The sequence below is a fragment of the Saimiri boliviensis genome, chromosome 1 (assembly GCF_048565385.1).
Source record: "Saimiri boliviensis isolate mSaiBol1 chromosome 1, mSaiBol1.pri, whole genome shotgun sequence".
Classification (NCBI taxonomy): Eukaryota; Metazoa; Chordata; class Mammalia; order Primates; family Cebidae; genus Saimiri; species Saimiri boliviensis.
In genome coordinates this window covers 88879422-88901758 of record NC_133449.1, presented here as the reverse complement: position 1 = coordinate 88901758, position 22337 = coordinate 88879422, and the positions used below count along the sequence as shown (strand labels likewise).

Here is a 22337-nt window from a genome sequence, read left to right as displayed (position 1 = left end):
CATTGAATTGCATTAAATTTAAACATTGATGTGGAAGTGAATTGATGTATTTGTAATATTGAAAATTCACATTGGTGAACATAATTTATCTCCTCATTTACTTAGGTCTTCTCTCAATAAGTTTTATATTTTCTTGTGCGGGTCTTGTCCTTATTATTATATTTACTCTTGTGTACCTTATAGTGTTATTGTGAAGATTTTTTCCCCTTTTCTACTATATTTTCTAACTGTTACTAAAGAAATGTAATTAGATTTCTTTTGTGGATTTAAAATAAATTGAGGTATAATTTGCATACAACAGAATGGATAGATATTAATTGTTCATTTGATTGGGTTGATAATTGTTTACATCTGTGTAACTGCCACACAAAGCGTAGACTATTTCCATTATTATAGAAAGTTCTCCCTTTCAGTCAACGCTCTATCCCTGAGATGACTGCTTTTAGACTGATATCATTACACATCAGCTTTTTCTGTTCTTGAACTTTATATATATGGGAAAATACAGTATTTACTCTTCGGCTCTGGCTTCATTCACTTCATATTGTGTTTTTTAGATTAATTTATCATTCTGTGATGTCTATCAGTAACTTATTCATTTTTATGGCTGAGTAGTGTTCCATGGTATAAATATATTACAATTTATTTATCCACCTTTTGGTAGACATTTAGGTGCTTTTCCAGTTTTTGGTTTTTATGAATGAGGCTGCTGTATACCTAACTTTCTGTTACGTATATTCAAAATTTCTATTGTGTAAGTAACTAGAAGTGGAGCTGCTGAGTCCTACAGTAGATATGTTTGTCCTTCCCTATTTTGGGTTGTTTATCTTTTTGTTGTTTATTTGCAGGAGTTCTTTATGTATTCTAGAAATGAGTGCTGGGCTAGATCTGTGTCTTGAATGTTTTCTCTCAGGCTTTGCCTTGCCTTTTCAATTTCTTAATGTGTCTTTTGATGAACAGAGATATTTAGCCTTGATCAAGCCCAATTTATCCGATTTTTAAATGTTAGCACTTTTTGAGTCCTGACTAGAAAGTCTTGGCCTGCTATAAACTTACAAAGACAGTTTTCCCTAAAAGTTCTATAGTTTTAGCTTTTAGAAACTGAAAGATACACTTTTATCTTTATTGTGTTTTCATTCAGTTATTGCTGTTTTATTTTTAGCATACATTCTTAACTAAAGGATTTTTTTCTACATCTAAAGTTATGATAGCTCTTCTCTTATCCGAAGCATCACAAGGACTTACATCTATCTCTTAGAGCTGCTATTTCCCTCTGGCTTTGCTTCTCTTCGCAGGTCTGGGGTAGACAACTCTTTTAGTCATCGTATTCTGGAAAACGTTCTCTGTCCTTGCATTTGACCAATGTTGGCAGATAGGGGTCACAGTTGTGCCCTCTTGGGTTACAGCTGCATTTTGCTAAGCTAGTTTCTATGGCTAATCATGCCTTGCTGCCGGATTCTCTGTAACCCACTGTTAGGGGCTCATGCTGGGCTCTGGCACTGGAGGAGTGCAAGTCATGTGACATGGCTGGGTTGCTCTTTAACGCTCTTTCATTTTCTTTTGGCTGTTTCTTCTCCTTAAGCACCCATGTCTCCAGAGCTTTAAGACTGCCCATCTGGTGGACCAGTAAGCTCTAATTCCACACAGGTTCACTCTGGCTCCCCAGTGCCCTGACTTTTCTACCTCCATCACACAGTCCTGTGTGCACCCATTCCTTAAGGTAAAGCAATGTGGTGCAAGGAGCCAATTAAACCACATTAGTTAAAGACTGTTCCTAACAACCTTTATATTTCAGCTGGACCAATATTTGTGATATTTGGGCAGTTTCTGACATTCCTTCTTATACTCCAACTCATTCTTTCCCAAACTGGGTGTTTCCCTTTCACTATTCATGTGATCTTGAAGAAATTACTGAGAATTCTAGGCAATCGTAGTTTCTTCAGTTGTAGAAATAGTGAAGGATAGGGTTCAAATTTCAAACTAGTTTAAACTAGGTCTTTGGACATGTTTCATGCTCTTTCCACCATCATGCGTCTGATTGATAGGATGGGGATTTCGCGTGTTGTAAGGTACTGATAAGGAGATTCTTTTTTTTGTTGTTCTGTTTTATTTATTTTTGAGATGGAATCTTGCTGTTGTTGCTTGGGCTACAGTGCAATGGCACGATTTTGGCTCACTGCAACCTCCGCCTCCCAGGTTCCAGCAATTCTCCTGCCTCAGCCTCCTGAGTAGCTGAAATTACAGGCATCTACCACCACACCTGGCTAATTTTTGTATTTTTAGTAGAGACGGGTTTTCACCATGTTGGCCAGGCTGGTCTCGAACTCCTGACCTCAGGTGATCCACCCACTTTGGCCTCCCAAAGTGTTGAGATTACAGGCGTGAGCCACCATGCCTGGTCATGGAGGAGATTCTGAATTAGTGTGAGGAAACAGGTAAGGGAAAGAGGAGAGCTGGGGGTGGGAGTAGTGAGCTTTAACCTTCTCTGAATCACAGTGGCACAATGGAGGACACTGCTGAACAGACATTTAACTCGTAGATCACAGTGACCTAACTAATTCATTCACGGTTGGCAAAATGTACATTAATTTGTTAATTGTAAATTTCCTTTCTCCTTAGGCATTAAGTGGTATAAGCACAGACCTCCTTTTTATTCTATTGAGGCTGAGAAACATTATAAGGATTCCGGAGCATCTTGGGGAAATATCTGAGATTTGTAGGCAATGGTAAGCTTTGCAAGTGTTTGCTGGACTTGGAGTAAGTGGTAGAATACGTGAAATCAGAATTGGTTGCCATATGTACTGCGGAGGCACACTAGAGGGTAGAAGGGATTGTAGAAAGTCTAGTGCTTTGCAACTCGACAGATCCTGGACTGTCCTGTCTCAGGTAGCATCCGCTCCTTCCCAGATTCTCCTGATGACATCCCTCCTTCATTTACTTATATTAATAGCACTGTCCCAATCTGTTATATTGCTTCTTTCTTATTTGTTGTCTGTCTTCCCCACCAGAATGCAAGCTCCATTTGGGCAGTGGCCACCTTGTTTATTGTGTACCTGTCTGTATCTAGGAAGTCTGACATAATACACTATGAACTCGGTAACTATTGAGTAAATGAAATAATGAGAAAATCCTGTTTGATTACTTGCCAGCCATGTAATGCCAGTCAATATTTTCAACTTCAGTTTCTGTATCCGTGAAATTGGATAACACAAATACTCACCTTGCCCCATTGTTGGAATAATTACCTGAAATCGTGATGTAAATTCATAGCATGATATTGGAAGTGTTAGGGCGCAGAATGTGATACCCCACAGCGTAGTGTCTTGGCGTGATAAGTAATTTGAACTGGAGGAAACTGAAAGAGCCTCAGAAAACGTCTTTCTGAACTACTCCCACCTTTCTTTCTCCTGCTCGCCTTGCTCCCCCAGGGGAGACCAGAGAAGCTGGAATTCCTCTTCACTCCTCTTCCCTAAAGAGAGCCATAAAACCTGGACATATACTCTAACCTTCCTCTGACTTTCTGTGAAGGAGTTAGCCATAAAGAAATTCTCTAACCTATCTTGTCCGATAAGAGATCATGAGACCCTCATTCCAGAATGAGTCCTGCCCTATACCCAGGAGAAAGAGCTGCCACACAGAGGCCAAGAAGAATGTGAATAGACAGATCTTGCTGGGTTTCCTTCCTCTGCATGCTACCATTGGACCATGCCCTTTTTGTCCATATTTGACCCAGCTGTCCATTCTTCACTGAATTTGAGCATACAAATGGACAATTGTCTTTGATACTTGGGTCTTAATTTCCGAAGGCTCCTGTGACATGTACAACTTTGATCAAATAAATTTGTATTTTTTTCTTATTTTTTTTTCCTATTCATCTTTCTCAACCCCTAGGCGGGTTGAGGAAAGTTTCTTTTTGACAGATGCATGATAAGAGCTGAACTAATGTTAGCTCCTTTTTCCTAAGATGAACCTCTGTCTGAGTGGATGTCAGTCAGTAGAAGAAATCAGATGGGATATTCCCATTTTGCCTCTAGTGAATATGTTATTTTGAAGAAGGTAAATAAATGTGTAAAACTCTAGGTAGGACATCCTGCTCTCTCACTGGGCACAGTGCCCTGCCTGGTAAAACTGAATTTGGTAAAACCCTCTGTGTTCTCACAGTAACTTGTTCAAATGACCATGCAGGTGGAATTATGTTTCCTTGTCTATTTCCTGAGCTAGTCTGTGTGGGGAAAGGAAGACATTTTTACTAATTTTTATAATCCTGCTGCCTGCTTCCTAGTAGGTGCTTAATCAATGGACATTGAATGAAAAGTGATATTTGAGCTGAGTTTTTATAGATAAAGAAGGCATATCCAGGAAAGACATTCTAGGCAGGGTGCATATCATGTGCAAAGGCATGGCAGCCTAAAAGGCAAGGCATGCTCCAGGAGGAAAGCTGAGGAATTTGGTAGAATAGCAAGGGAGCAGGGAGTCAGCTTCCGAAGGTGAAGACTTCAGAGGTGAGGGGGCTATTTCTGGAAATTTCAAGATGGGGATTGTGGCTACAAGTTACCCAAGTCTATGAAAGTGTAAAGCACTGGGAATGGGTAAGTCAAAGCATCATGAGGCTAAGATCCAGGCTGGGTGATCCACGAGGATGCTTAAGTCTTCAGGATGGTGCAGCAGTGGGGAAGGAGATGGCAACTGAGTTAGGTGCCAAGGGTGCTAATAAATATGGAATGATCTGAAGGGCAGAGCCAGGGCCAAAGTGCATGTGTCCCAAGTGAAGGTGATGACACTGGCCTACAAGCTGTGCTTTGAATGATTTTCTCAGCCATCGGGGGTGGAGAACACTGACTCACCTCTACTCCTTCATGAAGACCACCACTCATGTCTGCAGGACTCGAGCAAGGGTGGAAGCGGAAGTCCTGCCCTGCAGAGCTTCTTTTCTCTGCGTGCCCTGGTTGCACTGAGCATGCATTATGCCACTCCAGCCTGCACCTCTGAGTTCTGTTTACACCCTGCAAACAGCCATCCTCAGGCCTGTGGTGTGCACACTGCAGGTATAATCCATGCTTGGGCGCAGAGGGTCAAGGGAGATCTTAAGTATTCAGGTAGGAGATTTTGGGGCCTCAAGTATCAGAGCATGTTCAGTGCAAGTTTGTGCGCTCATGTCCCGTTGACCTCATGCCTCCCAGATTCCTTGCCTGTGGGTGCAGCATGGCCAGAGGAGGGCAAGAGAGAGCAGGGTTCTCTAAAGCATGGTGTCTAGGAAGGGGGCCACACTTCTGCCCGTATCTTGCTTCATTACAAACCGGCACTCAAATATGAAATGCCTGAATGAAGCAGAGAAAATAGCCACAGCCATACAATGGTCTTATTCATTCCCAGAAAACGGTGTGTTTTAGGGATGAACAAAGATACACTTAAAGATTATTCTTCTCTGGAGGAAACACCTTAGAGCTGTCAAATTCCTTCTTAACTACACTGGCTCACAGTCAAGTTTGGCCAACTAGTTAGGGCTCTCCTGAGCCAGAGTACGTTTCACCGACTTTTATTTTTCTCTCTCCCTGGCTTCTGCTGAGCTCAGCTGCATGTCAGTCAGGGGGTACCCTATGCCTGGGATCAGGAAGAAAAAAGGAATCACAGGGAATTAGAAAAGTTCTGCTCATTGGAGCACTGGGCTTTGCTTTGTGACTCTATTTTCCTTGTTCATCTGATTAAATTCATATCATCAAGGCTTCAGCGTGGACAGTGAGCATCAGCTGTGTGAGAATGCAGTGCCTGGTCAGCTGCTGGCCTAGTGTTGCTGCCAGTAGTGTCTGATCTAGGCTGCTGCCCTTATTCATTTTAAGGCTGGTGCTTTTAATACTTCTACTTTTATGTAACCCTAGGAAGTGGACGCATTCAGTTGCGACAGTCATTAAAGCCACAGTCCAGACTGGAACCAAGGGATTTGAATTCTACACGTATTCTGCCATTGGTTAGCTGCATAACCTAGATAGGTCACTTAACCTTTGAATGGTAATTTCTTCTTTTATAACAAGGGAACCCGTATCCTCCTTTCCACCTCACAGGAATGTTTTGAGGATCTAATAAGCCGATGTCTTTTGGAATGTGTAAAAAAAGCCCATCAAAATATAGGAGATTATTATCACTATGGTGTGAACCATTTATCATATTCTTCTGAAAGTGACAGCCCCACAGGAGAGCAGCTTTGCTGTGGGGAGGGCGGAGAGCTGATGGTGGGAGAGAATTGGAGTGAGGGCTGGGAAACCAGCAGAGTGGAAAAGGAGGAGGATGAGGTGCAGCAAGCTGTTAAAGGAAGGAAAAGTGACTGAAATTCATGATCTAGTGTTAAATACTGGGCTAGGCAATCTACACACACAAGCTCAATTAATACTTATTACAACCTTTCAGGTATCTTTTTTATTCTTAATCATGCTGCTTCCACCCCTTTAGAAATAGAGAAATTGAAATGATCTAGCTTCCTGTACTTCTTCTGTCTTCATTTCTTGCCACTCTCCCTCACCCTGTCTTCTCTGCTCCAGCCACATGGACCTTGTTTTTCTGGAGCAAACCAGGTTTTCTGTCCCTTGGCTTTTATGCTTGCTGTGCCCTTTGCCTGGAACACTCTTCCCTCAATATCTGCACGTCTCACTTTGCATTCCCTGCACGTCTACTCAAGTCACCATCTCAGGGAGGCCCCAGTGTCACACATCATGTCCCTCTTCCCTGATTTATTTTTTTGTCACCAGCACTTGTCACTGCCTAACATTCATGCATTTTACTTAGTTTGTGTGTCATTGGTCACCTCTACTAGAATATATAGGAAAGCAATTTTTGTTTATTTACTACTGTATTTCCAGTGACCGGAATAGTGCTTGCTTTAAAGAAGGCACTCAGTAAATATTTGTTGAATGAGGGAATGCATAAATGCAAAACAGAATTGTGTGGGCTTGTTTGGAGTTAGTTTTTGATTTCTCTAGGTGGCTTCCAGTGATATAATTCATCCCCACACCAAATATTTGCATAGCTCCAAATACTGACCCTTATGTCTTTGGTTAGGCTCCCTCTCACAGATAAGTTTCTTGAATGTTGATGTACATTCTGTGTATTCACTGAAATACACAGAAAACTGCCTTACACATTCCAGACTTCCTAGGAAGGAGGGCTTGGTACACTAGCCTGATGGATCTGTAGTCAATGCTCCAATGGTGCGAGGTGGAGGGAGGGCTTCCGGGGCCATTTCCTGAAGAAGCCTTGGCTTGTGGCACTAGGAAGCCAAGGCTGGTGGCAGACCATACTGCACAGGGAATAGATGAAGGTGGGAATTTTTCAGGGGTCTCTGTACGGATGCGGTATATGAAGGTTTCCCATTACTTCATAGATGGAGGCAGTCTATTCTTCATGACATTTTTCACATTTTCTTTATTCTTTCCCTCCCTCTCTTTCTTCATTCATTCCCTCTCTTCTTCTCTGCCCCATTCCTTTCTTTCCTTTTTGCTCCTTATTTCCTTTTCGCTTCCCTTCCCTATGCTTTCTGTGGTGAGGCAGTGACCTAACTCTCTTCTGGATAGAGAGCATTTGCGATTACCTCAAGGATATTAGAGGAGCATGCAAGAGTGGAGTTAAAGGCCAGGGGTTCTGTACCTTCTATGGTAGTCATCAGAAGTCATTGCACCCAATGGTACATTCAGAGATCAATACAAACAGATGTGGAAGAATGCGAATTCTCATAGTTCTTTCAAAGTCTTAGAAAACCAGACCAATATTAATTACCTAGAATGGGAAGTTTTTAGGCTGACTCCTCAGTTCAAGAGGGCTGGCTCTGTTTAAGTGCGGGCTGCATGTTTGTGTGTGTGTGTACTGGGGGGCAGGGTCATGAGCATGCTGTAGGTATTCCCAAGTCCCATGACTTAAAGGGGGAATTATAAGGAAGAGCTCCAGTTTGAAGTCACAGCTGGATTTCAGTCCATACTTGATTACTATTAATTATATTACCTTGGACAGGTCATTTCTCCTCTTTATTCTCCTGATTTCTCATCTTTGAATGAGGGTCTTGGATAAGTAAGTTTCTTGCAGTCCTGAAATTCCATGACTGTGCAATAGGGAGTAAAGCCAGACTGTCTTGGATAGTAGATGGTGTTGGGAACAGTTTTCACACTTCCTAGGCTCATTCTCCAACCCAACTTGCACAAGGAGAGATAATTTTTCCAACTCCTGGGCCACAATGCCTTTTGACTTGTTCAGTTGCAGGAGGCAGGTAGTTATTTGGGTGGCCAGCTCTCATTAGGTGCCCTGGGTGGCCTTCACCTTCACACTCTGCTGGCTGCCTGATTTCCAGAATAGAAACACAAAGCTGTTTGGTAGCTTCATTCTTTTGAGATGGGAATCTTATGGTACAGGTTTTGCTGCCTGTGAAACAATAACTTTTAAATCTTCCCTGGTCAAACTACATCTTTGAGCAACTCATTAATACCTGGCAGTTTAAATGACCTTTGCTAATGATACATGGGGGAAAATTGTCTGACAGTTCTTTAAGTGCAGAGCTGACAATGTCCTTTTCATCTTACTATGTGGAAAATATAAGCACAAATAAGGTAATTGTTTATATTCTTCTTTTGTGTGTGTTTAAGGAATGTCTCAGGATTCAAGGACTCCTGTGATACAAAATAACAAAAGGAAAGGAAGCAAGAGCACAACAAATAGGTTGCTCCTACAGACTTTGGTGGGATTTAGTATATTTTTGAAGCTTATCTATTCCAAATCAAAATAATCAGGAGCTGTGACTAATGCTGTTGGGAAGAATAGAATATGATGAAGACCTTGGGTCATGAAAAGGATCAAGCTGTCTTTACAGTTTATGTCTGACATGGGGAGGTGTTGGGGTCATAACCTGCGGGAGTCCGTTCCACAGACCCCAGCTGCACAACAGATGAATAAAGTACAATGACAAACAGATATTATGCTTTGCCAGTTTGGCTGAGGGTCTGTGGCCACTTACAGTGCTGTAAACAGTTGTAACTGCTGGCTCCCACCAGGCAGCAAGACTCACATTTATTCACAAAAGTTTAATTGACAAAGGCTTGAGTCAATACCACTAGAGTGAAAGATTAAAGGACAGGTTCCCATGCCCAAAGCAAATTCCATTAGAGGGTAATCTCCCTGGTTGACTCCCCTACCTCCCAGAGGTCCATTTGGCTCAAAGGTTAGTTTTAAGACTACATGAGTAAATAAGTTATTTAGGTAAACTCCCCCACATATTCTAGCTGTTTGCTTTTCTATTAACTAAATGTAAAGGGGATTTAGGCTGCCTTCAGCTGAAACTTCTACTGAAACTATGAAAAAACCCTTAGGCCTTTCAAAACTGTTTGAGACTATATGCTTTAACTTTCTCTAATATTTTTCCCATAATATTTTTTGCCACCACCCTGAGTGAATTCCCACAAGGAGGCTTTAAATATTTTCGGAAATATTTTCCATTACTCATTTTTTGAACCAGATCTGGGGACCCCAGACCATGGCATATGGAGGCATGGGAAACCTAGACCAACATGGTATGTCCATTGGGTCTTTCTGCTGGGATCTAAGACTGAGTTCATTCAGTGTTTGGAGTTGAACTCTTTGCAACAAGTTTAATAGGTTTTCTTAAGACAAAGATGAACAAGTATTGGCACAAAGAGATGCAGTTAGGACGTGGCTTTCTTTCACATTACCCCTCTCCTTGATATTTGTCTTGCTTGACATTCTTTTTCTCTCATGTCTCCTCTTTCCTATCCTAGTGCATTTCTTTTTTTTGTTACTTTTTTCTTTTGTCTCTTTTCTTTCTCCTTTTCCTTTTCCACTCCTATTCTTAAACAGGATTTCATGGACAATGCAGGACTCTAGTGGTTGCCTTTAGATCTAAGTAGTTTCTAGGGTTGGTTTCAGGGAGGGATAGAACAGACTACTCAGGGAGAAGAAGCTGTACTGCAGGTTATGGTGGAGGGAGGAGGACAGAGGGATGAAGACAGGAGATGTGAGGTGTAAAGGTACCATATGTATCCTGATCTTGAATCCTACTGGCTTCACCCCATGAGAGAGGATTTGGGTTGACTTGGGTTGGAGGATGAGGTTGCCTACCCATTCATTCCCCCTCTTCTAGTACCTGCTTTCACCTTCCTGCTGGCAGACCTTGCCTTCCACTTGAGGCTGAATGTGGCAGAGGCTCATTCTGTGACTTCTCTGAATCAGGGCAGCAATCTTAGGTAATGAATAGAAAGGAAGGCTTTATTACAGCCTTTAAGGAGAAATTTAATCCCTTTGAAAAGAGAGATGCACAGAAGAAAAGACATCTCTTTATTTCTGGATTTGGTCATGTCTGCCTGGTGCATCTGGAACTGCTGCAGCAGCATACTTTCATAAGGGAAGACATGGCTGAAGATTCCAAAGATGGCAGAGCAAAAAGATGGAAAGGTCCTGGGTCTTTGAGATCATTGAGCTACCAATCCAAGCCTCGAGCATTTTATGTGTGACTGGCCTTTTTTTAGATTTCTGCTTTTTGCCACTGAAAGCATTTTGATGAGGGCCAGCAAATACAACCTGATAGTTGAGCTTTATTTTGTGTGGACTTTTATTTAGTCTCTATAATGGATTCAGTTACATTTTAAACAAACAACGTATCCTATATATTTGTCTTCTTTCTTCAGTGTCCCTTAGTATGCAATAGCTGAAAGTTTATTCCCTGCTTGTGCCTCTACCAACTTTCCTAATAAAATAAAATACCTTATGAACCTAAAGCTTGTGGCCATCAGTTTCAATGACTTTTTTTTTCCTGATTTTTCTAATGAAATGTGATACTGACCTAAATAGGCACAGTACTGCCTGTGGTAAGAGTTGCAGTATCTTGGTGATGGAAGTGCCGGGGGCTTTTCGTCTTATTCTCTTCCTTTCTCCATTTATTCTGTCAGAAACAAGGTCTGAAGTGTTCCCCAAGATTAGCACATGGAGCCTTGTAGTGAAATAATACTCTACGGTGCCCCCCATCCTGTCCCCTTCACCAGAACTACTGCATCTGTATGCGACAAGATAAAAATTGATGATCAACTCGTGTATCTAGTTCATCTCTTCTCTCTGCCCCTTCACTCTGGATTTACTCATTCAGTCTCCTTGCTTTGACCCCGCCAAGGAGGATCCTACCTTGTCAGATATTCTTGGGATTTAGTCACAGGAGTATGTGAAGGAAAGTGGGGAGAAGGGAAGACAAAATGAGAGGCTTTCCAGGATGCGGCTGAAAGAATTTATGATGGGTGAAAATTTGAGGAAATAGACATGAAAATTTGAGGTCCAGTGTGTAGTTGGGGATAAGAGGCAAGAATTTCATTCAGTTTGTACCAGGATGGCCAAATAAAATGTTCACAGCCGATATCCATCCTGAGAGATCAGCACTTGTTATTAGTATTTTCAGTATTACCCATGGAGATATGGGTACTTTAAGGACTCTCTGGGAGCTATTGTCCTCTTCATGGTTTTGAGATTTGCAATAAAAACTTAAAAAATAGAAAAAACAGACTTGTATTAATCTGAAACTTGTGTGTGTGTGTGTGTGTGTGTGTGTGTGTGTGTGTGTGTGTGTTCCCTCTGGGTCACTACTCTGGAACTGGATCACCACTCCAGGAGGTACAACTTTAGAGGTGTTACCTGTATAATCGCCTTTAGAGGGAAGAGTGATTGATACACTGGATTTCAATAGTTTTTGTTATAATACAGGAAGTGTAGGATGTTTGTCTTTCCTTTCAGAATTGTCTAAAGGATTTAGAAGCACTGAATTTAGCTTACCCATAAATATGTTTGCTTATTTGAGAAAAGTTTCATCTCTTACCAGGAAGTATTATAGTGAGGGAAAAGTGTCTTCTGAGTGTCTCTTGCTGTGTATTTGTCTCTGAACACATTCTTGCCTCTTAGAGCATGATTTCTTAAAGTGATGTGTCATCAGCAGCTATGTTGTAGAATAATTAATACTCTATCATATTTTTAATTTAGCTGCAACTTGCTTTTGAGTCTAAATTCAGAAATACATAGCCTGTGGTCGAAAATAAGGAAGACGAATGACTGCAGATGGAGCTGGGACAGCCCAACAGTGCAGCAAATGAGTGCATGGGGGCTGGGAAGAAAAATGCTAGCTGAAAGCCCTTTATTTTTATATAGTCCTAGATCAGTGCTCTCCAATTGAAGTGTACTGTAAACCTTAAATGCAAGCCACATATGTAATTTAAAATTTTTGTATAGCCACATTAAAAAACTTTAAAATAAATAAGTGAAACTAATTTTTAAATGTCTTTGTCCTGATACCTCCCGAATAACATGGTCCTAGTACGTAATCAGTAAAACGATTTTTGAGCTATTTTCCTTTTTTTAAATACTAAGTATTTGGAATCCAGTGTGTATTTTACACTTACAGCACATCTAAGTTCAGGCTAGCCACAGTCCAGGTGCTCAATAGCCACATGTGGCTAGCAGCCAGCCACTGTGCTAGACAGTGAACCTCTAGGCTATTTACAAGGACAATTATTTTACTTTGCACTTGATGCTCACAACATATGGAAATAGTGCCGGGTCATATGGGAAGAGATGATTGCTTTTTCTTCTGGCTCTGTAAGGACTTCCTCATTGATGCTTTTGGGATCAACTTTTAAAATGTTTGCCAAAGGATAAGAGGAAGAAGGACTGGCTTCTGACATTGAAAGAGGAGACTCAGAGGAGACTCAGAGCTTTGTGTGCTAGCCAAGGCACAGAGCTTGGTGGAATTTATAGTAGATATTTATGACCCAAATTATCCTGATGGGGTCATTTATAAAATACATGTGGGTAGTATGGTTATTTATCGAGAACAATATGCTATAATGGAATGAGTTCTAGACTGAAGATCAGGAGAGGGCACTAGTTCAGGCACAGGTCTGGGACGAGAGAAGTAAACTAATCTTTACCAAGCCAGTTACAGAACTAGGTACTTCACAACCATTTTCTTACCCACTTCTTACAGTAAGCTCAAAAGTTAGATATATAACTAAGCTCTAGTTTACAGAAATCGCAGCTGAGCCTAGTGAGGTCAGGTCCTGGCTTATTGTGGGGTCCTAATAACAGCTCAGTGCTGTTTGATTCCAAACTACTGTGTTCTTAGCTTTACAGTCCATATGCATGTCATATAATAGGTGTTAGGGTTCAAGTAGAGAATCAGAATCAGTCATATATTTACATGCATGTAAATATACATAGGTGGTAAATATTTTTTACAGGCTTACATATTTGTGGGGAACTGGTTAAGCTGTCTTTGTAAGGATGTCTCCAGAGCTGATGCTAGAGCTTGATGTCCTCAGACTGGGGCGATCATAAAGGCAAGATCACAGCATGCTGGAAGCAGCAGCACAGGTAGAACTCCACAAGCACACACAGAGCCCTGCTTACATTCTTGTTGCCTCTGATCTTGGTGATAACAGTGTCCTGCAGAAGTTGGATCCTTTATCATGGAGCTTAACAAATACACCTGGCCCAGGACCAGTCTGTGAACTTGAAGGAGGATGCAGGGAAAGGTGGAGCAATTGCAGACCCAGCTGCTGCTCCATAGCAGTGAGCTGAATCAGCATCAACAACAAAGTGTGCCAAGCTACTAAATGGCTGCCATTTCCCTCTGCTCTCCTCTTTTCCTAGGTCTTCACTGTGGCCCACCCTAGCTGGAAACACATGAGGAAGGGAATTCTGGGAAAGGTATTTCAAACCTATCCACGTTGACACCTTACAAAGGCTTCACATGGGTGTTCAATAAATATTTGTTGAGTGAACGAATAAATGAATGAATACCATGGTGCTTCTCTTGGAAATTCTCTGGGAGTTGGAATACCTGATCCTGGCTCTGCCTCTTACAAACCAAACAATTTTGAACAAGTCTTTTAACTCTTTGAGTCTTGGTTTCCTCATTTGTAAAACTCTAAGGATATTCCCTGTCTTGTTTATTTAACAGAGATTAGTTGAGATAAAATGAACAAAAGCACTTTGAACATAATGTTCAAAAACAACATACATAAGGATAAAACATATGATGTAGTGTTGTATTTTTTAATGATTATTGTTGTTACTAATATTTCAGCTTCCCAGTGTATCATGTGGAATGAATAGTTCTTGACCAATTTACTCTAAAGGTATACCAGGAAGATTAAATTAGATGAAATATGTAAAAGCACTGTCAGCTATCTGTGGCATACTCTTCAAAGGCAAGACTGAAGTATCATTCATCACTCAGATACATTTTTACATTTTTTGCTTTTGGGTCAAATGACTTAGAGGGACAAGTATGTGACTGGAACCATTGGTGACTCTGGGAGCTGAAGAGCAGTGGCCATTCCTTGGATGGGAGTTGTGGGCAATGGATGAGGTTTCTGTCTTATAAATTTGGGCTTGCATTTTGTAGCAGCCAAACTTGCTCAGCAGAATGAAGAAATCTCTGCGGAAGTTTTTGGTAAAGATGGCATAGAGGAAGGGGTTGGCACAGGAGTTGATGGGGTAAAACAGGACCAGGAGGATCTTTGCCTTGGACACAGTAATGAGGGGCACCTTGAGGGAGGCAGAAATGGCAAAGAAAGAAATGGGTGCCATGCAGACAAAGTCGGTGAAGATCAGCATGGCCATGCGCTTGGCGATCCTGGTGTCACTAGAGGAGGACACGATGTTGGGGTTCCGCACTGTGAGGTAGATGTGGGTGTAGCAGCCACAGATGACCACAAAGGCCAGGACATTGAGCACAAGAAGGGACATGACATACAGCTGTGACAAAGGGCTGTCGATATCCATGGGCAGGCAGATGCTTACCTTCATGTAGCTGCTGATGCCAAAGATGGGAAAGAGGGCAGCTGCAAAAGCAAAGATCCAGCCCACCACCATGACACTGGCAGCATGACGGAGCTGTACCTTGCAGTCCAGCTGCATGGCATGGGTGATGGTATACCATCTTTCCAAGGTGATGGCTGTCAGAGTGTACACTGACAGCTCACTGGCAAAGACAGTGAAAAAGCCAGCAGCATCACAGCCTCCTCCAGTTTGCCAGTCAATGGCATAGTTGTGATATTGGCTCTTGGTATGGATATCAACTGAGGCAATAAGCAGCAGGTAGATTCCAATGCAGAGATCAGCAAAGGCCAGGTTGCACATAAGGAACCGGGAGACTGTGAGTTTATATTGGCTGGTAGTTAGGATCACCAGCACTACGATGTTCCCAGTGATGGCCAGGATGCTGATAAACCATATCAGGATTCTGAGGATGTTGTACCCCATAATATCTTCACATGGGTTGAATGCATCTGGCTCAGGGGAGCAGGTCACATGAACCACTTCATTGCATAAACCATAATCAAACTCACTGTACATTATGTCAAATTCTCTGCTGTAACTGGACTCATCGTATTCTGCCGGGGAGACTCTCTGACCCTTAGCCTGAGTCATATCATCAACTTCTTGCCTTAAAATTGATTTGTTGCAAATTGGATGAAGCTCAGAGCTAGAAAAATACAAAAAGAAATAGAATCAACATCTCAGATCCAGAACAGCAAATACATCACTGTCTTTGTGCAAGGTAGAAATTATGGCTTTCTTCCTGAGATTTTTTTTTTCTTCTCACATCATATCTGCCCTTCAGGCTAAGCTCAAGGGTTAATGCTGCTTACTGTAAGTGAATATAACAGCTTGTATATATATTACTAGAGTTGGATGGCCCACTGGGGAAACCATCTTGCCACAACCTGAATGTGGGGAGGAAGGCGCCTGAGACTAAGCCTCGCTGTTAAGTGAAAATAATTTATAGACCTGGTATCAATGCTGCCCTTTTCCTTCTCCCATCTCTATCCAGCTGTCTCTTAATATGCCTGGGTAGCACAAACTCCTATTCCTCTACACTCAAATCACTGGAAGATCCAGACTGTTCTCTCACTCAAATGAGAACTTACTTGCTTCTCGTATCTACATAAATTAGGGGATCAGAATCTGTAGCTAGTTCCCAGCCAGCCCCTACTCCCTGGCTCTTTGGTACTCAGGTTCTTTGGAGGCCAGCTAATTTGCCTGAAATGTTATTAGGGTCTTTCCTATTCTTTATTATCTCACTTTCTGGGGGCCACAATAGGCCCCAGGCATGTGTTTGTCTGCAACATAAGCCTGGCGCTCTCCTATTAGTTTTCTAGTGAGTTCCCCAAAGAGCAAGTACAAATTGCAAAAGGACATAATTTATTCTAAGAATGTAACTCATCCTCTGGGGAGCCTAGCTTTCCTTGGGCTCACTTTACTGTCTTGGTTTTCCCTTTAAACTCAAATGTACAAGGGGCCTTGTCAACAGGATAGAGGTATGTACAGAGGGATTTGAATGAAATCCAGGTGATAAATACTCAATCCATGAGTATACCCATAAATATTCTACTCAAGAGTAGTGTCTCTCAATAGTTTGCATGTAGGGACGTGGAAGGTAATACTGCTGTTTCTAAGTAAAGGCTTATGGAATGGGAATATTTTATACTGTGACCTTTTTGGATGAAAAAAAAAATCACACATACACATACCTATATTTCCCTCCTTCCCCAAGGGGCAAGTTCACAGCAATATTAAGTGACTGTTTTCCTTAAACCTTGATATAATCTCAGATATAAGTAGGGAAGTGAGTACTAAAACCCTCAGAAGAAGGAAAGAGGTTGCCGGGAGAGTGGAGGAGGTAAAGACTCCATCTGATGCTAAAGGATGAGTCCTGCCAGGTATTCCAACCTATTATACATGAACCTTTCCCCATCCACCTGGATGAGAAGGGGCTGTTAGGAGCAATGCTCTCCTCTCACCCCTGGAAGAGTGAATTGAATTGCCAGGAAGTCAGTTTCCCTTGGCCCAAGGGATTTTTTTTTTTTTAAGACTAAATGATTAACATATACAGAATTGCAAACGAATGGAAATAGAGCCCGGAAAATGTTTTGGTTTAGTCAGCAGTCTTCCAACAAAGGTGAGGCAGGCTCCATCATGGCATAGAGGGGGTAAGAGGGTTATCCTGTGGTCCTTAGGCTGACTCTGGACTCTTAAACCCTGTCAGTGAGTTAGCTGCATCCTGATTCTAGGAAGAGAACGTAAGTAACCTGGTACTTCTTGACTGCAGTTGGGTTCATTGTCCTTAGATCTGACTTAACTCTCCAGAAATAGCCTTTACATCCTGGGGCTTATGGTCAGCGTCTGTGAAGATATTTATTGTTGATACTGCTGTCCATGTATTTTAAATATTGTGCTTCCCTTTTCTGAAACAGAGGTGACCCACTGACGTGAAGTAAGGAGAAAGGTAAATAACTTATGTCTCTGAGACAAGAACAGAAACAAAAGTTAAACTGAGGGACATCACGTCTTGCCTCGGTAGTACCTTGGAAAATCTTAACTATCATAAGGAGTTGGGAATTCACTTCAGGGTCAGTTTGAAAAGTGGCACTCTTGGACTCTGGTCAGTTAATGAACAGATGCTTGGGGGAGGCACAGCAGTGTCCCACAGCCTGAGCTTTGGAGGCAGCAGACCAGATTTGGACCTGTTTGCTCAGTGTAGGTCAAGTTATTTATATCTCTGAGCCCCAGTTTCTGTCTCTGTGAGAAAGGAATAATAGTATTATCTCGTGGAAATTAAACGAGACAAAGACACAGAGTGTTACAGTGCTTGTCAGTGAGTACTCAGCAAATGTCAGCAGTATGAACCTTTTTGTATTGTGAAAATGTGGATGCTTCTAGAAGTTCCTCTTCATGACGGTGGTTACTTACGGAATTCTTGGCAAGGTCTAGGCCCTATGTGGGTACTTGGAATCATACGCCACAGCACATCAATGTAACTCTTCTTTGTGAAGAAATGGCCTTCACAACACTGAGTTGTGAAGAAACACAACTTTTACTGTATTTAACAATAAAAAATAATAAGAGCAAAGTAATGCAAACTGAATACAGAATTGTGACAAGGAAATATCTGGTTCAATGACAAATGAAGAGTGTAGTTGATAGGGACTTTTGGGAAGAGTCCAGGAGGACCACTGGCCAATGATTTAGTCACAGGGGCCTCATGTTTACACTCTGCGCATTATTTCCAAATGAGGATCAGAAGAATAATTTCATCATACAAGTTAAAATTCGAATTCCACTACCAAACCACACCCACTATGATATACAATGAAATGACACTATTGAAAAAATACTTCTGAAATTACCTTCTGAATAGTGTAATTATTTTGTGCTGTTTGTGTGTATGAATTTGATAAAGTCAAATATTCATGGCTAAAAATAGAAAATAAAAAGTACCCTTTGCAATTTGTTACTCCATTTTGGCGTGTTGTGAAAGAGCCATGTTCCCCTCCCTTGCAGTTCCCTGATAGGTCTGGATGGTAAGTTACAGCAGCAGCCTAGAGGGATGAGCGCCGAGTGGTCTGAGGGGATCAGAGGAGACCTCATGTCCTGGGACAATATAAGGCAGACGTGGAGATTCTGGTGGGGAGAGCCTTGAGGCCATGTCTAGAGGAATCTGAGCAACACTATGAGATAACAAATTGGGGTGTGTTGGAACTGGGCCAGATGGCACTCGGCAAGCTGCACTCACAGTGACCTTAACAATTCCTTCCTTTTTTTTTTTTTTTTTTTTAAAAAAAAGACAGGGTCTTATTCTGCTGCCCAGGCTCAAGTACAGTGGCACGATATGGCTTACTGCAGTCTTGACCTCCAGGCTGGAGCAATCCTCCCATTTCAGCCTCCCAAGTAGCTGAGACCACAGGCATGCGCCACCCCACCTGGCTAGTTTTGTTCATTTGTTATAGAAAAGAGGTCCCACCACGTTGGCCAGGCCGGTCTCAGATTCCTGGGCTCAAGGAATGACTCTGCCTTGGCCTCCCAAAGTGCTAGGATTATAGGTGTGAGCCACCTTGCCTGACCACTCTTAATGTTCTTTATTTCTCCTTCAGAGTATTCAGTTCCAGGGACTTGGTGGAAAATTGGTGTTTTTCTCACTCTAGATAGAATAATTATTGTCTACAATATAAAAGAGGCAAGCTTATGTTTCAGCCCAGGACCGTAAGAATTCTGGTTATTGGGAAGAATATTTCCTGGCTCTTGAGCTAATCTATGAAGAGTGCCCATTCTGGATAATAACCCAGTGATGCATGAGAATTCTGAAAACCAGCTATTTTTCTACAAATCCTCCAGAAGGGTCTGAGCAGAGACGGCCAGCTACTTTGAAAACATTTTAGCGTGTGTACTGTTTTGTTGCCTTTTTTGTTTTGCTTTTGAGCAAGAGATATGTCCACACAGACCAGTCAATGCATGTTAAATGTTGAATAGTTGAGGAGATTGTTAAACAGTGAAATAATATCATAGGAAAGCTGTATTAGTTCTAGGCTATTGTATAAGAGTAATGAAAAGACATCGTTTGATGAGTGCAACTACATGGTGTGGCTTGTGTAGGTGAGCTCAGAGGAGAGTGAGAACTTTGAGAACTCTGATACTCAGTAAGTTCTTACCTCCAATGGATCGTTTTAATGTCTGGAATGTGTGTGCAATCTGCAAGGCGACTTTCTCTTCACTGTCTCCAGATCCTGTCTATGATTACCTCACCTTTTTTTTTTTTAACCAGTTAGCCACTAGTACTTGTCTCTATTTAGACTGTCCTCTGTAAGTCTGGGCTTCTTTGAACCTGGCTTTCTTTGAAAGCCAAAATAATGAGATATCTTAAACTTTGTCCTCCCTGTGAGGTCGTAAGATCCTAAGGTGGATTTGAGAGGCATAGTGTGATTGGGATGTGCTGCAGATATGTACATCAGTCTCTGGCATGGGATTTATGTATCTCCCTGGCAAGGATGACATGGATGAAAGTAGGCTGGGGCATTTATCAGGTGCAGAATTTGGGACTTGAAGGATTAAATCCATAATGGTACAAAGAAGGAACAGATATTATGCACGAACTCTGAGTCAGGCACTATGCTTAGGATTTTTAACGTTTTCACATTTAGTATTGGTATATGTTCTGTCCCATGGGTAGCTGTCTCCTGTGAGCCCATTTTCAAAGAAATGAAAGAATTCAACCATTTCTCACTCTCCACAAAACTGAATTTTTGACCCAGAATGTGCCAAAGAACTTGAGACAGGGAACTCTCTCTGCTGGTAGATTCTCTTCATGTCACACATAGGTAGAAATTGTGGAGTAAGTTCTACGCTAGGGAAATGCCCAAACAGGGCCCAAAGGATGGACTCACATTTGTCGTCTCCAGTTTGCAAAGGCACAGCAATGGCTAGGATAGGTGAGGCTGGCTTCCATGAGGGCGACAAGCTCTTCCAGACTAGGAAGTCTTTTTAAGTTGTAAGTCAACCTGGCCCTCAGCTTCTTAAGATTTTCTAAGCCATAGCTGGGCAGGGAATGGATCCTTGTTCTTGAAATATCTCTATAAAGAGAAAAGGTAAATATAACAGGATTACTATGGACTTAAAACTTTTTGTTCTTGGTTAGCAGGCAAAATAGCAGACACTCTAGTGATATTCTTATGTGGATGGAGGAGAGAGACTCTGATTCCTCCATCACACCTTGGCCAGATCAATATTTGGCTAATAGGACATTTGGTTCTGTAGGAGTCCTGGTCCTTCTGTTCCTGGTGGGAGGAGTTAGATAACAGGCCACTCTGATTCCTGGATAAACTTACATACCGGCTAATTTGGGGCATAAGTGTTGCTGGTGAGTAGAATTAGCCACCTTCCCTTCTACAGTCTATTTGTACCTGCTAATTTGCATGGGACTAAGAGATTGAGACCATTTGCCTGTACCATAAAACCAGCTATAAAAATATTTCTGATGAGCTGGAGTAGAATCTGTGGCCAAATTTCAGAAAAAGGGGCAAGAAGGGAACACACAAGGGGAAGAAGAGTCTGGCAGGCAATAGGGGCAGTCTTAGCACAAAGTCCGAGTGGCAGTACAGAGCGGTGGTTATGAACTTGACACCTACAGCAGACCTGCCTGCATATGTACCTTGCCCCTCTCCCTATTAGATTTATAACCTTGGTCAAGTATGTCACTTCTTCATGGTTCAGTTTTCCAAGCTGTAAAATGGGAATATAAAAATCATATCTACCTCAGATGATTGTTGTGAAAATGAGATGAGTTAAAGTCCATAAAGAACTTCCTAACCAACAGACAGCACTTAACGTCTGGCAACTATTCTTAGTAAACGTTGCACAGAGTGTGAGAAAGACACAGTTGTTCTTGTTTTATAGGAAGGTCTGCCTGTCCATTAGACCTCAGCACAAATGGCCAGCTTAACCAGGTCCCTTCCCCTGATGGGCTGCAAGTTCCATCTCTTCTGGCAGCAACACCAGTGATGTGGGTGCTTTCTGGCAGCACCGCTGGTAGCTTGCAACCCTCAAAACCAAGACCAGCTGGTGAGAATGAGATTTAAATGGCACCAGCTTGGACCTGTTGGGGCCAACAGCTTGGCCATGAGTGGGTGCTTCTGATGGGGATGGAAGCAAGTGATGACCAGGATGAGTTCATTTCAGCATCCCTGGGGGCCCTTGGATATACTTGAGGAAGAAGATTCTTTTAATGTTGGCATTCCCTGTAAATCAAAGCAGTAGGCACTCAGAGTAATGAATCTTGGGGGTGTGAATATATATTTGCTACCCCATATGCTCTCACAATCTGGTAAAAATTACATTTTCAAAGTCTTCTTTTCATTGTGTAATTATCTTGCTCAAAAACTTATAATGGCTTCCTACTGTCCAGTGAAGCCCATCCCTAACTATTGCTCTATTTGTCAGTTCCATTTCCCAAGCAAACTTATACTAGTTGTTCGTACTTGATGTCACTATTTCCTCATCTCACAATCCAACTGCGTTTCTCCCAAACCTCGGGAGAAATAATACTAAGTCCATGTCTTATTTCTGATCTCCCTGATTTTGCAATTACATTTCACAGGTAGAATCCTCCTCCTTTCTGAGATACTCTCTTTATTGGCATCATATTCTCTTTGATACATTTTCCTCTGACCTCTCCTTTGACTTATTTTTGATAATTTTTGTTTTACTTCTCTTTTATCTGTTCTTTAAATATTGGTATTTCTCTAAACCCAGACCTCTTCTGACTATACCTAATCTTTTCAGGTGATCTCACTCATTCTCTTAGTTTCAGGTACCAGGCATGTGCTGATGGCTTCCAAAATGTGTATTCCCAGTTAGATCCTACTCCTGAACTCCAAGTCCAGATAATCAGTTCTTTGAATCCCACCATTCTGATAACTTGTAGGCATCAAAACTGAACTTAACATGTTTCTTGTAAATATGTTTCCTCCTTGTTTTTT

At 41.8% G+C, this 22337-nt stretch overlaps 1 protein-coding gene across 3 annotated transcripts in view; it reads right to left on the bottom strand.

Annotated features, from left to right (window-relative positions):
* Positions 1-13618: 13618 nt before the first annotated feature.
* Positions 13619-22337, bottom strand: part of FSHR (follicle stimulating hormone receptor) — a 192654-nt gene continuing 183935 nt past the window's right edge. For 2 of the 3 annotated variants that reach the window (XM_074400272.1, XM_074400273.1), the window contains 2 exons: positions 20247-20432; positions 14128-15511 (listed from right to left, as the gene is read on the bottom strand). In XM_074400272.1, coding sequence (XP_074256373.1) covers positions 14269-15511; positions 20247-20432 — 1429 coding nt within the window. In that variant the 3' untranslated portion in view covers positions 14128-14268. Of the gene's footprint in view, positions 15512-20246; positions 20433-22337 lie in introns of all 3 variants that reach the window. The other variant, XM_003922751.3, reaches the window with a different exon arrangement.